General features: G+C 37.2%; 1 protein-coding gene across 9 annotated transcripts in view; it reads left to right on the top strand.

Annotated features, from left to right (window-relative positions):
• Positions 1-16,656, top strand: part of Fife (regulating synaptic membrane exocytosis protein fife) — a 165,887-nt gene that overhangs the window by 65,840 nt on the left and 83,391 nt on the right. For 7 of the 9 annotated variants that reach the window (XR_011717470.1, XM_071699685.1, XM_071699690.1 and 4 more), the window contains 4 exons: positions 1,930-2,181; positions 7,297-7,459; positions 7,995-8,303; positions 11,279-11,483. Coding sequence is in view for 8 of the 9 variants with exons in the window: in XM_071699685.1 (XP_071555786.1) it covers positions 1,930-2,181; positions 7,297-7,459; positions 7,995-8,303; positions 11,279-11,483 (929 nt within the window). In the remaining variant the exon portion in view is untranslated. The remainder of the gene's footprint in view (positions 1-1,929; positions 2,182-7,296; positions 7,460-7,994; positions 8,304-11,278; positions 11,484-16,656) is intronic. The other 2 variants (XM_071699687.1, XM_071699686.1) reach the window with 2 other exon arrangements.

The following is a 16,656-nucleotide window of genomic DNA, read 5'->3' as shown; positions in this document are numbered from 1 at the left end:
AAATATTTATTTTTTTTTTAATTTATACGTTATATATAATTGGAACCGATTGTTCCTTTGACATTTCATATTAATGATCGCTTGCGCGATTTTTATTTGATTTTCCTTTTTATTGCCAAAAGGTCAGTTAATTTTATTTTTTATTAATAAGCAGTAAACTTTTACGTTAAATTGTCATATTTTATATAACGAAATGGACATATCTTTAAGCGATTTGTATCTTACGCAAAAGTAAAGCTACAATAATAGTTTTATTTAAATGCGTTGTCTATAATCATCATGTACGAGACAAGAAATGAAATATCACATATATAGAAACAAGAAACAAGAAAAATATGTTCGATTTGTCCTATAAAGAAGCTTCCAAAAATATTCTAAAAATAAAGCTCCCATTATTTGCATTCGAGGCGTAAATACAAAAGAGATAATTAACTGCCAATCGATAATGACAAGAAAAGCCAAGAAAATTCACGACGACAAGAATGTGAACGGAAGTCCCCTAATACCAAGACTATAACATATCACTTGTATAAATCACATCTAACTCTGTTGCTCTCTAATTTTCATTCGTAAGCAGCGTAGCGCCTGTCGGAAATTATCGTAAAAAATTATTGGGGCTTCCATCCTTCGACTATTTGAAGTTTTTTTCCGAAATCACTAAGACAATTATGCTTCTTCGTCCGAACCGTCGTTCCGTGTCGATAATTGAATCCACGAGGTAGGAAGCAAAAAAGCAACCGGTATATCTTCGTGGCTCGAAACTTTCGCACTATATTATCATAAACGCGTGGATCTAACGGAAATTTATTCGCGACTCGCGCGAATTCGCTCCGCGTTTAATCGCGTTAAAGATTAATTGGTTTAATGGCGATTTTGTTTGCCCTTCGCTCGCTGATACGCGTGATGTTGATTGGGCGTTAATTCTAATTACACGCGTAATTGATAAATTCAGTAAATGCGCGCAGCTCGATCGCACGAGATTTAATCTCGCGTTGGATTACAATGGATGGCATGCCCTTGCACGACATTCCTGCGGGCAACCTAAATTCGGTAGAATATGCGTAATCATTCTGAGTCTATTCTCATCCCGTATTTCTATTCATTTCTAACACACGGCATATCTCCGTGTGTTACCTAAAGGTAACCTAAATTCATTAAAATATACATTCTTCTACATTTAAAACGGAACATCGTGTAGAAAAATCACATGTACGTATGAATATGATGGAGATGTGCGCATTTAGTAAATGCAACTTGCATTTGTGCTCCATTCGCTATTTTTGACGTTCGTGCGGTAAAGTATGTAAACGTAGAAAGAGAGAATACTTGGATTTTATGATGCACGCTCAAATTCCGTTTTTAACTTTCCATATTATAAATAAAATAAAAAGCAGATACGAATCGAAAATAATACGATTATACAAATATTATATATTAAATAAATTTACACAGTAATTTTAAAGTAATAACATTTACAATAAAAGTTAATAATATTTGTATGTTTGCTGTATTTGTGGTATTGTTTGTTGAAGTAAAAATGCGTAATATTTTACGAGTGAGAAACTATATACATACACGCTTTCATTTATAATAAAATGTTAAATTGCGGATTAATGTGATTTTTTTTTAATCGATATAAATTAAATATTTGTATTTTATTTTGTCCATTATGCTTTCCACATATTGTGTTTAATTCGACCAAATTCCATTATTAGTTCAGTTTGTATTGTCAATTTAAAAATAATGCTAGCCTTAAATCCTAAAGTTTCTATTAAACAGCGCAATTAAACACGAAGTGATAATTCAATCTTTGAAACAAAACATAATTGGAGAGCAATATGTCAATATTATAGACGCAAGCTTATCGCCAATAAATGATTGCGCACATGGATGAGTATTGAGTGCTTTTTTTGTCTGGAAACGTTACAGTCTTCCTGGCGATGTAGCGTTTGCCGTCGAAAGATGGCCTCGAGGGACCAGCCGATAGTGACACAGGAATCCACAGATTCGATGCTAGACGTGCCGTGCTTGGAGACACTTCACAGGAGGCACAGTGACGCCCGACTAGGTCCTACCGGTAGTCAGATAGGCACGCTTGGAAGTGGATTGGCTCCGCCGCGAACTCCGGAAATCCGAAGACATTCCGACGTTTCGCCAGCTAGTCTCAAGGAATTGGAGAAGGTAAGCGAAAACTTGGTCCACGATTATATGTCTTTCGTTGTAATAGCTGCTCTCTAATCGAGAATAATGTAAATAGCATAATGACCCGCGATCTTCCTAATCGCTTTATCTTACAATGCGAACATAGATGCAAACTACTTCTTCCATATAGCATACAGTTTCGATCTACGATATATTAGATAACAAATAGAAAGAATAATGCATTGTAAAATAAAATCGTATCGACGGAGAATTATTTTAGTCTTTTACGTTTTACGACCATGATATAACTTTTCTTTTTGAGTCAGAAATTTCTTCTTTCTTGATATTTATACATATTATCAGTCTGCGTGAATCTTTTCTCACTTTACAGATAATTAATATATTTAACAGGATAAAATTAATTTTCTTGCGATAAAAAGAAACAAGGTTACAATTTTCAAAATTATAAAAAATAAAAGCCACGCTTAATTGCGATAAAGAGGAAAGAATACAATTTTCAAGATTATAAAAAATAAGAGCCACGCTTTACGTGCGCACCGTATCTTTTCAACTGGCTTTCGATGTTACTCACGATTTACTGCCGCACGAGATTCCCTTTTCCCAGCGAGGTGCATAATTCAACATCCTAAGAGATATACTGTTATACGAGAGAATATTCGTGCAGCCATGTTTGAAATTAGGGCTGCTGAATTACCGCTGCCAAACGAATCGACGTATATAATATGCTTTGAGTGTCCGCTTGAACGCTTTAAGCTACACTTTGCTGTTATCTCAGATGTATACACCATACTATTCGCCGAGATTTTTGCACCCCACCTGCATTATGCAACAAAGCGCAGGTCGCTCGTCGAGAGAGATTTTGAATTATTCCGTTCCGATTGCAGTCGGCGACTATAAGGACAAAAAAGTCGCTTTTTCTTCAAGCACAAGTGCGACTTTTTAAATTGTGCCCTTTTCGCACTTGCAAAATGTTGCTGATTACGTAACGCGATTTGACTCTCATTATAATATCAATCCCGGCGATGTTGCTCTACATAAAAATTGCGTAGAAAAATCGCCATCCATATGAATCATATAATGTCATAACTTTTAGCAAAGCCATCATAATATTTATTTTAAAATATTTTAAATCGGTAATATAAAAGGCAAATACCGTGTTACTTAAATTTTAACGAATCTTTTAGAATTCTCTTGTATTTTTTGTCGAAGTAAAAATATAATACCACTTCCAGCAATATTGCTTAATTAAAGTACGACAGTAACTGCAGATGCATAATTCAACCGTTTTACTCATTATGCCCTTTATATTCAATTAACTTACGATAATTTACGAAAAGTCGTAAATTGTTCGGATCATATCGAAGATCGTCCTCGTCACGTGTGGCTTTAACGGAGGTGCGCTTCCGTGCGGTGTCGGGCTTGACGCGGAGCTCGACTACTCTCCACGAGATCTCATTGCGCATAGATCGTGTGCACTTGTCACGCAAACGGAGCACCCGTAGACACGCACGCGTGTATATCGGGAACGAGTGCACACCGACGCGTATCTTGCACGTGTGTGCAACCAAACTTCTCATTACTCGACCCTCAGACAGACAATTATCGGGCACGTAATTATCGCGCAGCCTTCGGTAGCGATCGCAGACTTCGAGAACCCGAAGATGCGTCGTAAAGACCGAGCGAGCATTTTACTATCTCGGAATATGATCTAGAGAGCCATTGTCTGCTTCCAAGTCGTAAAATGGAAAGTCTAGTTATAAGAGAAAACAAGAGACGTCAAGTCTTATACTCGGCTTATTGATATTTGTTACCAATAGTTTAGAAATTTCCCCGGCGCTTCCTTATCGCTATATTCCCAGGGAGAACGGAAAGTCACAATAAAATCAAAATGACGTCAAAATGATGGTAAAATGATGGTAAAATGACCAAAAATCGTCATTTTGCAGTCATTTTGACTTTATTGTGACTTGCTGTTCTACCTGGGTTGCCCCACATTCTACGCTCTGCGACTTACTTCGCGTTTACAAGATATGACATTTACATGAATCAATATACCCTTGAATTTATCGAAGCTTCGGTTATTGATTACCGCGCGACTCTCTAAGGCTGAAACTTACATTGTGCCAGCCGACAACTTCGTAGCACCGGTAGACGTCTCACCTCGAGAATTTATCGACAGTCGTTTTTGTCGCTTGGCAGAATAATCGGATCCGTGCGCGCGCGGGCGGAAACGGCTGCGGAAACGAAAGAAAGTGGAGTGAAATTGAAATGAAGAACGTGTTTCTGCACGCGTCGGCAGAAATAAGGGATTGAAAACGGCAGATTCGAAAATCTTTACGGTTGCGTATCGCACGGGGGACTGCTTACTACCCGAAAATATCAAAAAATCATATCTAATATCGTTACAAAAATTGCCCTTTCTACGTTGCGCGCGTTCACATCCCGCGTTTATTTTTTCCCCTCGTTTCAGCTTTCAATTTTTGCTTAACAAATTCATTCATTGAAATATATTTTGTATTGTAAAAAAACATAGTAGCTTCGTTTTCGCGCGCGCGCGCGCGCGCGCGCGTAATTGTTTATTGTGTTTTTTTTTAAATTATTTAGACAGTAAAAAAGAATTAAAATATTTGCACTATTATTCAATGACATTTACAATTACTCGTTTAATTCTCGCTTTTTCTTTCCGCGTCCTATTTATTCAGGATATGTCGAATAAATTGCTGTTAAATCTTTTTTGATGAAATAACGTCTAATTTCTCTGGACAGTCAACATGTGTCAAGCGCCGTTTGTCCGACGAATTCGACATAAAAGAAGGAAGCGGATTCAGAATCGTAAATCCGCTTTGTCGGAATTGTCATGACGTAATGAAATACGTTCTACGAGCATTTACGCACGTACGTAGGCGTAGACAAACCCGAGAGGAAATGGCCTCGTATTTACGACGGCAAACGCTAATTCTGGAGTTTATTGCGCGCTCTCCTGCGCGCGTCAGTCTCCTGCCTGCGATATACGCCTCGCTTAGTGAAGAACGCCTAGCACGTTTATCTTCCTCGTGGTAATTGTCGTTGACGCTTTTTCCATCTCGAGATTCAATCCATTTCGGTGCCATTCGCGCGTCACGGCTGCCGCTTTCTCGCGAGCTAAAACGGCGCCGCATGATGGATGGGATGGGATGGAATGACTGCCGGCGAAATTGCGGAAATCCGATCGTGATGTTTAAGACATGGGTGCGAAAAATAATTACCGAACTACTAAGACACGAAAATAATCTCGCGATTAAAGTATATAGTCGATTTAATCGGATCGCCGCTAAATTTTAAATTGCGTTGATTTCAATTTGTACAACATTAATATTCAATGAAAAAGATTTTATATTATTTTACTTCCAAGTTTATGTTATTGCTATACAATTTTATTAAATTTATAAGAATGTATATATATACATTTGAATTGGAATGCGACTTTGCGATTGAATATTTCGTTAATTATTATGACGGCCTTGATCTGAAAAATTGGAACACGATTTCTCAGCGTCTCACGTGACTATGAATGCAAACTCGTCGGCATCCGGATTAAAATTGCATTTGGCACTTGTGTTTATACTACCTGGATGCCCTACATTACGGTGCTGGCTTTCTAAGCTACCTACATGCACTTAAACGTTCCGGCTACGCCTATTGGATAATTTACAGCCGGCTGAGCATCCTGAGTGATGCGCAACATGCAGAGTATCCTCGCCACATCCCCGTGTCACGCGCGCCTTGCACTTCGAAAATCATCGGCGTATACTGTCGGCGCGTGTTACATCGTGATGCTAATGGCGACCTAGTTTTTACTTTTTTTTTCTTTTTTCGAAGAGACAACGCGTAGCTGCGAAAAGTATAGCTGTAACGTGGTTTCGTCGAGAGGAAATTATCGCGACGTGCGGGAGAGGAATGACATCTTCTCACCACGCCCTTCGTCGTCGTCATCGCGTTAAAATAACGTTTTCGCGCACCCGCGCGCTGCATCACTATGAATATTTATGCGCGCGACAGGTGCTCGAAAACGGAATCGAGCCACTGCACTGGCACATCCATCCAGTGAGTAGCAGCGATGAGAGCGAGAAAGACGTGCCCGGCATCGCGCCTCCGTTCGTTGCCCTGACCCTAATGGAGCCTTAATGCCGAAACCCTCCTCGAACTTGGTCGACGGCCAGTATATGCGCGCGCGCGCGCGCGCCTCACCTCGCTTTAATTATTGCCGACGTGCAATTATACTGCGCGGCGGGATCGCGTGACGAAACCGGGACGAAGTTAATTTTCGGATGTGGCCGTTTTATTATTATCGCAAACTCTCAGCCGTGTTTCCGCGGTCTTCCTTCTTGTTGCCCGCAAGCGTGTCGGGGACGCTATTAATTTTCATTATCAAAGGGCAGTGCACCAGCTTCAGAGCTTTCGATCGTCGAGCGAAATGTCTTTGTTGCAATTTGCCGAAGGGGACGAATTATTTTAGATTTACGGAATAGATTCACATTATGTTAAAGCACGGCGCAATCATTCGTTCCATTTATAAATAAGTTTCACTATACCTTCTCAAACAGCTTTTGATTCTAAAGATAATCAGAAAGACTTGCAGACAATTTAGTGCGTAATTTAATCAAATTATATATATATATATAATTTGAAAATATATTATTTAAAATTTTTGAAAAATTATTAAACAATAAATTAACAAATTATATAATGTTATATTTATTTATTCTAAATATATTTAAAACAAAGTAGAAATAAATACGAATAAATTTTGTAACTCTCATATATAGATAGTATTTGACCACTCATGGCATATTGATCTGCCGTAAAAGATTAAATAAATAGCTTTTTTTTCAAATCTGAATAACACCTGCACAGCTTCGATCATTAGAGCAATCACAATCTCAGAGTTAAGTACAGCTGATCTCTGTGCGTTGATCTAATCGTCAGCTTTTAGGTGTCAATCTGTGCTGCCTACTAATCTTGTACTTGCACTCCCCGCCCGCCCTTGCCGTGTTGTTGGGGATGCTTGGACTTCCTCCCCGCGCCCTTACTCACGGCCTACATGTGGTGACGTTTCCCGCATCGAGCCCTAATCTCTGTATCGTAATGTTGTAGTTTCGAAAGGTTGCAGGGGAACGCCAGAGAGAGGATCTCAGATGGGAGCGCGACCTGGACCGGAAGAGCAAGTCGAGGGGCGGCTCGCCCGATCGCCATCAAGCCTCCGACAGAGGAAGAGCGACCAGCCCTCAGAGAGTCGTCATCCCGGCCCAGACGGGCGGTAAGGATCATTTTACTCGTCGATACGAGATATCTGTTGCTCCTTCATACCACAGACGTCGCATTTCGCGTAATGATCGCATGTTGCGATACAATCAAAGAAATAAGAAATTGTATGGCTTGTTCTTCTAAAATGGACAAAAATTTAATACGACACTGTTACTATTAATATATTGTAAAATTAAGCTTACTCTTGTTTAATTTGATAAATTGTTTTTTTTTTATAGGATACGTTTTCAAACATTTAATTCCGAAAGAGCAATTTCCCGAATATACCCTTAATGTTAAAGACCTCTAATGTAATTACGTATAATACAAAAATTGTTTTACAGCTATATGCTATTATAAAATTGAACAATTTACCATTGCATAACAAGAACAGATTTCCAATTATTTCTACTACAATCAATCGAAAAGTATTATTCAGGATAAGTTTCAAATTTCATTCAACTCGTTAAACTCGTTAAATCGCGTCGTCTTACAATTTGCTTAGCGCGTCAAATCCCTAACATCATCTTTCAATTTCCTTGATAAAGCAGTCGAGCAGGAAAGCGGAGATCTGGACGACGAGGAGGAACGTCGACGTCGCGCTCGTCGCGGAGGCGGTACGGTCCGCCGTAAATCTCGTGTGACCAGGCAGAGGTCTTATGACGACGAGATCAAAACGGCGGCCGCGATGGCTGCTGGTGGGACGCAGCCCACGCATCCTGATACCGGCCTAGGACTTCCGGCTCAATTACCAAGACGAGCGTCCGCCTACGACGTTTACGCCGTGCCCGGAAGTAGCGGCCTTAATGCAATGACCATCGCCACCGCCCAACAAAGAGCCTCCATTTCGGCGCAAGGTGAATTGAAATAATTCATTGCGATAGATGAAAAATTTATTCTTTGATTTTCGAAAGCTCGCGCGACCTAAATTTGATTCTACAATACACCATAGCCTTCCTTTTTACAACAATATTTGGATATAAAAATTCTCCTCGGCACAATTAATATTTGAAAATGAAAAACATTACCCTCCAATAATTCTCGAAAAAATAGTTTTCTTTCAGTACTGCTCGTATATATAATATCATGCACATTGAACATGTAAATTTAAACACAAAACACAATAATAACATTTTGATTTAAACATCGTTTTCAGTATTTATTTCATATAAAATACAATGCGTATTAGGATTAACATTTTTTTATCGCATATTTTTGCTTCATATCTGAAATATCGGAACAATCTCGTGTAAATCATCCCTCCGAAATTTCTCTAAAATAACAGAAGGTATTTGTATCGATTTGTATCGATAACCATGTATCACGTATATGTAATACATAATTCCTTGTAATTTCTCCTCTCGTTTAAGCGCTATCTTTGACCTCCCGGGTTATTCCCGGGGGAAACTTTAGCAACCGGCTGTTCGATCTTGGGCGAAGCCGCCGAAATTTCCAACTTCTCCCTCACTTCCCTCCCGATATAGCGAGTTGGCAACATGTGCTCCGATTTCTCCGCCACATATTGCGCGTTTACGAGTTATCGCAACGGTATCCGCGGCAAGTTAGAGCAAGGCTGTGCTTTAAAGGACCCTAAGGGCGGCAAAAGCTGCCGGCTAGGATAATCGAATAGACCTTGTCGAGCAGCAGTAACTCTACCCTGTGTATTGTTCGTTCTGTTTCATAGCTTCCTCTGTTTCGTCGTGGAAACAATTCGCTTCATTACGCGAATACGGGCGTCCTACTCCCGGTGTTTCGCTATCAAAGGCAAGTAACTTCGGGGAAATGAGTAAAGCCGATTTTCGTTAAACATGTTTTAACCGCAATGATGTGGCCTCCATCCATTCACTCGACGTTTTCTACCATGAGGAAAGTTAATACGGTGTACACGAAAGGGTACTCTCGAATTACAACATTTTCAAACCGCGACTTCTATTTTAATTAACTTCGCGATCACGGGGAGGACTCGTTTAATTTAAATGTCTCAAAACGGTGTACTTATCGTGTTACGCAGTTTTGAGGCAAAACTTCTTTATGAAAATTTCGCGTATTACGTCAACAAATTGTTGGTAATCAGTTGTCGAGTATACCATTAAAATGTTCCGCAGGGAACAGCTTTAAATAGCGACCGCGCGAAACTAGTTTCAGAATTTCCCATTTTCATGCATTCAATTCAGTCGCGTACGTCGGTTGGACGTGTGTCGCGTATCCTGAGATACATTTCTATGACTGTGTAACTTTAACACTGCGCGCGCGCGCATATTACCAGTCTGCGTGATCGGAAACACTAAACAAGCATCTCGACTCGACATAGAAATTCCGCTTTTCTCTTTCCTTTCCCTACCTTCCTCGCTTCTATCGAAAAGCCCCGCACGCGGCGAACTTACGGCGAACTTTCTGTGGAAACTATTTCCGATGCGTCACAGGAGAAGCGTACGGGCGTAACGCGGTTTCAAAGCCATCAGTACTCATGCATGTACACATTGATCGGCTATTCGGATGCTTCTAAAATTTTCATTTTGCCGAGCGTAATGTGTTGCAATTCGATACTTGGCTTGATATACCCGCGAGTTTCGCCAATCAAATGCTGATATTGCAAAAAGTTATACTAACTATAAGTATAGTAAAATAAACCTTGACCAACCAACTTGAGTTTCGCATAAATCGGGACCAAGCGAGAAATTCCCCTTTCAAGGTAACTCGGCAGTCACCTCGGTTTAAGAAAATGTATTGTCGCATTATTGTCACATTACAATTTGAAAACATAAAATAAACGACTATATACAGATAAAACAAGTTTGAAATTTTATTGACTAGTGTCTTTTCGAACAAAAATTCTATCTTCGTAAAATTTTAATTGACGATTCTTTTATTCTCTTCACTTTGCAATTTTTAATATTAGGAAGCTTAATAATATCTATAAATTAAAGCTCGTTAAAAAACAAAGATTTAAACAACGAGAATTAAGTTTGATTATCTACTTTTAATCGCGAGATTAAATTGTCAAAGTTTTTTTTTAATCTCTCCTCACTTTTCTTTCTCTCTATAATCAGTTGTAATGTTATTTTAATGTTGATATTTCGTTCCATCTCCTTTTCTCTTCGCAGTCAAACAAAAATACACCCCTATTCGAACAACCCGTATGTAAAGTAACCTATATTTGTTTCTCTATGCTGCAGCCAAGAGCTGAAAACTCCACTTGCTATGTTACAGAGAGAAACAACATTGGCATTCGACCCGCATCGTACTTTGGTGTGAAAATAACCATTTTGACTATTTTATTTCTTCGGAATATGTTTAACTCTTTCAAAATCTTTGTGTAATAACGGGATATTTTGACATTCTAATATCGGTTTTCTCGCGTGTTTCGTTATTTCTAACATAAAAAGAATAAAAAAATAAAATAAATATGTAGAATTAATATCTCTTTGAATAAAATTGATTATATAATTTAACGTTCGTTCATATAATTGCAATGGTTTTCCTCTATCGCGTTTTAATGATTAATAAAAACATTTCTATAAAAAATATTTCATTTGTAGATATAAATATGATATCAAAACATTTTATCCATAAAACTGATCTGTTTCAATTTTCCGATACACGTATATGTCTATGTACTAATACTAAAGCTTTAAAATATATTTCATAGCCTAACTCTTATCTCTTCGGAGCATTTTATTAAATCCATGCTACTCCTTTATCTCTGTTATCATTATACCAAAGGGGACTTCGTTATTCAAGGCGATTTACTCGCTATAACGGGTCGCAATTTAATATTTCAAGTATAATACGGTTGGCCTGAAAACGTCGTTTGTCCTCTGCTTCTTCACAGGCACCCGAGAACCTGAAGAACGGCCTGTAACTCGCAGGTCCTCCTTCCGCGCCGTGAAACCAGTGATGCCATACGACGTCGCGGCCGACGATGAGAAGATGATTAAGCTAGACCCGTCATCTGCACCTGCAGTGGCACCGCCTGTGTCTCAACCTGTTCTTGTACCCGATGAAGAGAGACGCAATCGACGAAGAGGCTCCCAATTGTAAGTCATTGTTGGCGTTGTTATATCATAAGGATTTATTGTGACAAAAGCATGACCATGGATCTCCTATTCCCTATTCCATGATATAATGTGAACAAATTACAAAATCAAGTCTACTTTTTTTATTAAGAAGTTAAGCTATTCAGCTTAAAGTGGCATGTTGGAAATCTGATTTCAATGCAATTTAACTTGACCTCTGTTACGTAATGTTTCTCGTGAGAATAGTTCCCATTTTGTTGTTATACATTAAATTTTTATAATTATGGAACAGTTATACAATGTGTTTGAATCCTTCGTACAATATAATATCTATTATATATTCTTATGATGTTTGATTAAACATCACACGATAAATAATGTAATTAATTTTAAATAACCAAACCCAGTATAAAAAGAACACGACATATAAATTCTTTCATCATTTTAATTAGGATTAATGATGAACCGTTCGAATAATCGATAGTAACTCGTCCATATTTATTATTACGGCTTTCTCTAGCAGTGGAAATGGCGTATGCAAATCTGCCAATTTCAATTTCGTACTTCAATTTCGCACTGCCATATATTTGTCTGTTTTCTGACACCGGAATTTTGACGTCGAAATACGCATTTCGCCTCTGCTTCCCGAAAGTAATTTAAACTTTAACACTTGTCTACATCAAAAGAAACCTAGCTTCCACTTTTTCGTTTGCAAATTAAGTATTTTCTATCCAATATTAAGCTATTTAAATTTAATTTTTGCGCATGTCTATCGAATCTTTTAATCTAAAAGGAATAAAAGAGATTAAATGAACGCAATAATAACTTCTTCAAATCGCACGGAAGAGATTTTGCTGTAAATCAGTTCTTAAATTAATTCCTAAAAGTACTTCTTTCTGATAAGAAACGTTCTCAATATATACTTCGATTCCCCAGAGTATCCCTTTTACTCTTCGAAGTCGCTGTTTCTCACCTCTGTGAACCTAGCACTATTAAAAATGTTCTACGGCACAATTAAGTGTTAATTTATTGCTATTTTATTGCTCTGGTCCCGAATTTATTGCTCCCATCCATTCGCAGAAAATGAATATCAAAAGTGAGAAGGCTGCTTTCATTACGCTAGCACCTCTGCTCCTGAAAAACAAGTATAGTAAATAAAAAAACGATATACCAGAATTTTTTGCTCTAAAATACTGCAAAGAGATATTGAATAATTATGAATGTACTGATTACCGGTTATCGAAGTATAAGAGTAAAACGGTCAAAAATAAAAGTTAACCATATATATAAGTTCAACATTAAACTGCTTCTTCAATCAAATCACTCGTAAAATACATTTCGGAATTTATTTCCTACATAACTACTTTTTAAAAAAATTATCGAAAACAAACAAAGATACAAGAATAAAGTATATTAAACAAACGCTGTGTCAATTTTGGTATTAAAATGATTCTAGGATTTATTGCTCTTAAAATATCCTGATTCTGAACTTATAATATATTATATTATATTTTAAGAGCAATAAATTCTAGCAATAAATTTTAAGAGCAATAAATTTTAAGAACAATAAATTTTAAGAGCAATAAATATCATCGGTACATTTATAAACATTTAATATTCGATATCTCTTGCAATATTTTAGAGTAAAAAATCAATAAAAAATTCTGGTATCTCAGTTTTTGTTTACAGTATTTTATACGCGTTTTTCAGGAATGAGGGTGATAGCGTAACGTGAAAGCAGCATCCCCACTTTTGATATCAATTTCCTGCGAATGGATAGGAGTAATAAATTCGGGACTAGAGCAATAAAATTAGTATTTAATTGTGCCGTATATTCGATTTTTTTTTAATAGTGGAGGTGTTTAGATTCACACAGGTCTGTTTCCCTCCAGTTAAGTATGTTTGAATTTATAATCGAAATTCGTGTTATTAGATGTGATTAGTTCTATAATTTTAGCAAAGGTTACTTGCACGAAAAATATGGAAGTTGAAAATTGAAAAATAAACCGACGTATCTCAAAGTAAATCGTTAAAATATTTCTAGAGCGACGTATCTATATTGCGCAAAGCTTTCACAACCCGCAAATGTTGGTCATATCGATTTTATTATAAAAGAAGTAATTTGAAATATTCAATATACGAAGTATCTTGAAACAATCTCCACACACACATATACACGTATATCTAGAATGTCTTTACTAAAGGATTTTCACATTTTCTTGACGCAAAATTGAAGTCTTGATATGTATTGATCAGTCGTAAAATACGTTCAGATTTCAAAACAAGGTAATATAACAACTTAATATAAAACGAGGTACGACTATGTCATTCAATCTACTTTGAGAAAACGATGTAATTATCGCCTAGTGTTTACATCTCATTAAAGCTCGTTTGCACCAACAAGTCTGGATTAAATAAACCGACTTCAGCGACTCACTATTCGTTTCTTGCAATCTTACTAGTGATACGGACGAAGGAAAATTCATTTCAACCCACTTGTCTTAAGTTACCTTTTTTAGCGAACGAGTATCGATTCGCAACCGACGAAAGATTCCGATATAGAACCGAACGAGCATTTCTCTTGTACCCGTCGACGCGGCAAAAATGAGGATCGATCTTGTCCGTCTCTGATTTTTCTCTTTTTCCGCCCACATCACGATTACTCCTTTTTTTCCCCTAAACGAAACGGCACGCAACGTGTGTTGTATATGCATATATACGTGCATCACGAGCAAGAGGTCGAGTGGATCGCAAACAGGGGAGTTTGCTACTAGAGAAATAATTAATACCACCCTACCCCTCCTCCTATACTCTTCGTTAAGTGTGCGCATTTACTCGCGTGCGAGCATCTGTGGTTCTTGCCAAAGTCGAGTTCGGAACTGTTACAATTTCGGAGAGCTTAATTTTCCACGTTATAGAAGGTTACTCGAAAATGCAGGTTTGCGATATTAACCGTTCAAGAGGCTTGCGTTTATAATGCGATATCCAAAATGGATAATATGACGAAACTACACCAAAGTACATTTGAATAATAATACCGTTTGCGATAAATTAGAATTTTTTATAATTACATGTACACGCGTGCGCGCAAAAACGTGTTCTCTACTTCTATTATATTTCCATTTCTATTATTCTATTACATTTTATTTTAAAATTTATATCTCAAAGACACACAAATTTTGCTTTAAATAAATATTTTAATAAATATATATTAATCGTTTGTTGTTTTCATTACTTAGTATCTAAAATCTAAAATCAAACATACGTTTGTATAAATCTATTTAAAAAAAGATTATCTTTCTTTTATATTCGCGATTCAAAACCTGGACCCTTCAGTCAAGTGCTGATACAAGTCCAATAACCGCGGTCAGAGATTTCCTTGAGATTTTCTACGTGTCGAAAGGGTCGAAGACCCGACCATCGGGGGCGAGAAAGTGTCATCCCTTGGACAGGTTGTTACGATCATACGAAGGAGTTGGGGATGTTTGGCGGAAGGGTCGCGCGCGTGATGTATCGTTCTTGTCAAAATTGGCTTAACCTCCGTGATCCTTCGCCGTCATCGTCTTTTTTCCAGTCGAGAGAAAAAGTACGTGAAGGATGACGAGCTGAAGTCATCAGTCAGCGTTATGAATCACCTAGATCACGTAATCGTTATTATCTCGTACAGTCAGGTGCCACTGAAAGTCGAAGCCGTTGTACACGTCAATTCTTCATACTCAAGTCAGTTTTGATGCATGTTTTAAAGATATTTGGTTACTATATTGGTTACTAGAAATCACAATATTTTTCTGTAATTTTTTATAAATATATAATACATAGAAATTTAGATTAATGACAGACATTCATAGACTTTAATATTTCAAAAATTTCTAATTAAACGAATTATAAGCGATTTTAATTATTGTTGATTTTAATTTATTTGCGAAACGAATGCTGTACAAAGACTGTTTTAAATATTTTCACACAATTTCTCTAACTTACGCTTTCTTTTTTGCCAAGAATCGTTTTGTTTTAGGTACGTCATGAGGAATTAATTTGCTTGTTTATCGAATGTGAAAAGTTTAAACCTAGAAGAAATGCACTGTCTCTCGTAATTTAATTTGATAAGTGAAGCATATGTATGGTGCTTTCCAAAATACACGATCCGTTTTTACACTTTCGGGAAAAAGTCATCGATTATTCACGATCAATGTGTACTATCTTAAAGTGGCACCATTCGACCTCGATTTCGAGGTGTCTTGGCAAGCTGTTAAATCGAGAGAAGCTGCTATTAGAATTAAAACAAGTGCACGACACTTTTCCTTCTGATTTATGTCGGCTTATATTGGCGAGATGTCACCCCAGAGAGCAACGTTAGAATAGAAGCACACTTGCGCTTTAATGCGACCTTGCCTGCACTACGTCGAAATTTGGTCGTGCTTCGAATGCTTGCCGGTCGGGTGACCGTGCGCCGCACCAACCACGACCTTAGGTATCGTCATCTCGGTAAACCGCCGGAAATCAGAGTAAATCGCGCCGGTAATTCTACTGAATATCGCATGCCTTAAGCATACTTTTCGGCTGCCGGTGAATTCTCAACTCACCTCACACGTCTAGTAAAGTTACTCCGTCTTTCTCTTGCGATATAACTTCAAAAACTTGATTCCACAGCAAGAACTCTCTTTTGTGCGAACACTTACGTTCTTAGCAAATAATCACCGACGTTGTACTATTTTCTCATTTCATGATATATGATTTGGTAAAAATAGTAAATTAACAGTAAATTTTCATGTATAGTTTATTTATCAAAGCACTTACTTTTTAAAAGAGTAAAACAATTTTCTTGGTTGTTATGTGAAAATATAGAGAGAAATATAGAATATCCATATAGACCAAAATAACAAATTTAAAAAATGCAGATTTTCTATAAAATATTTAAAAATTGTAAAAGAAACTAGTTTCAAGTTTTCTTTTTTTTTCTTATTTTAATGACTATGTGAACAATTTGCACAAAATTTTAACGAGAAAAGAAAAAAATGTAATTAACTTATACGTCATACTTTTTTTTTTCTCAACAAAACTTAGAAATGTAATGATAAAAGTTTCAATTCTCGCTTATTTATAGCCTGTCCGAATAATTATTGTTTTCCGTAGTTCCGGCCGCGACATAATTTTTTAATCGTGTAACTTTTTAATTCCTATTTACTTACGAAAC

This window comes from Temnothorax nylanderi, unplaced genomic scaffold (assembly GCF_030848795.1).
Source record: "Temnothorax nylanderi isolate EJ_2023f unplaced genomic scaffold, tnyl_v1.0 TNYL_tig0019_pilon, whole genome shotgun sequence".
NCBI lineage: Eukaryota > Metazoa > Arthropoda > Insecta > Hymenoptera > Formicidae > Temnothorax > Temnothorax nylanderi.
Note: the sequence above shows the minus strand (reverse complement) of the source record. Positions and strands in the feature narration are given on the sequence as shown.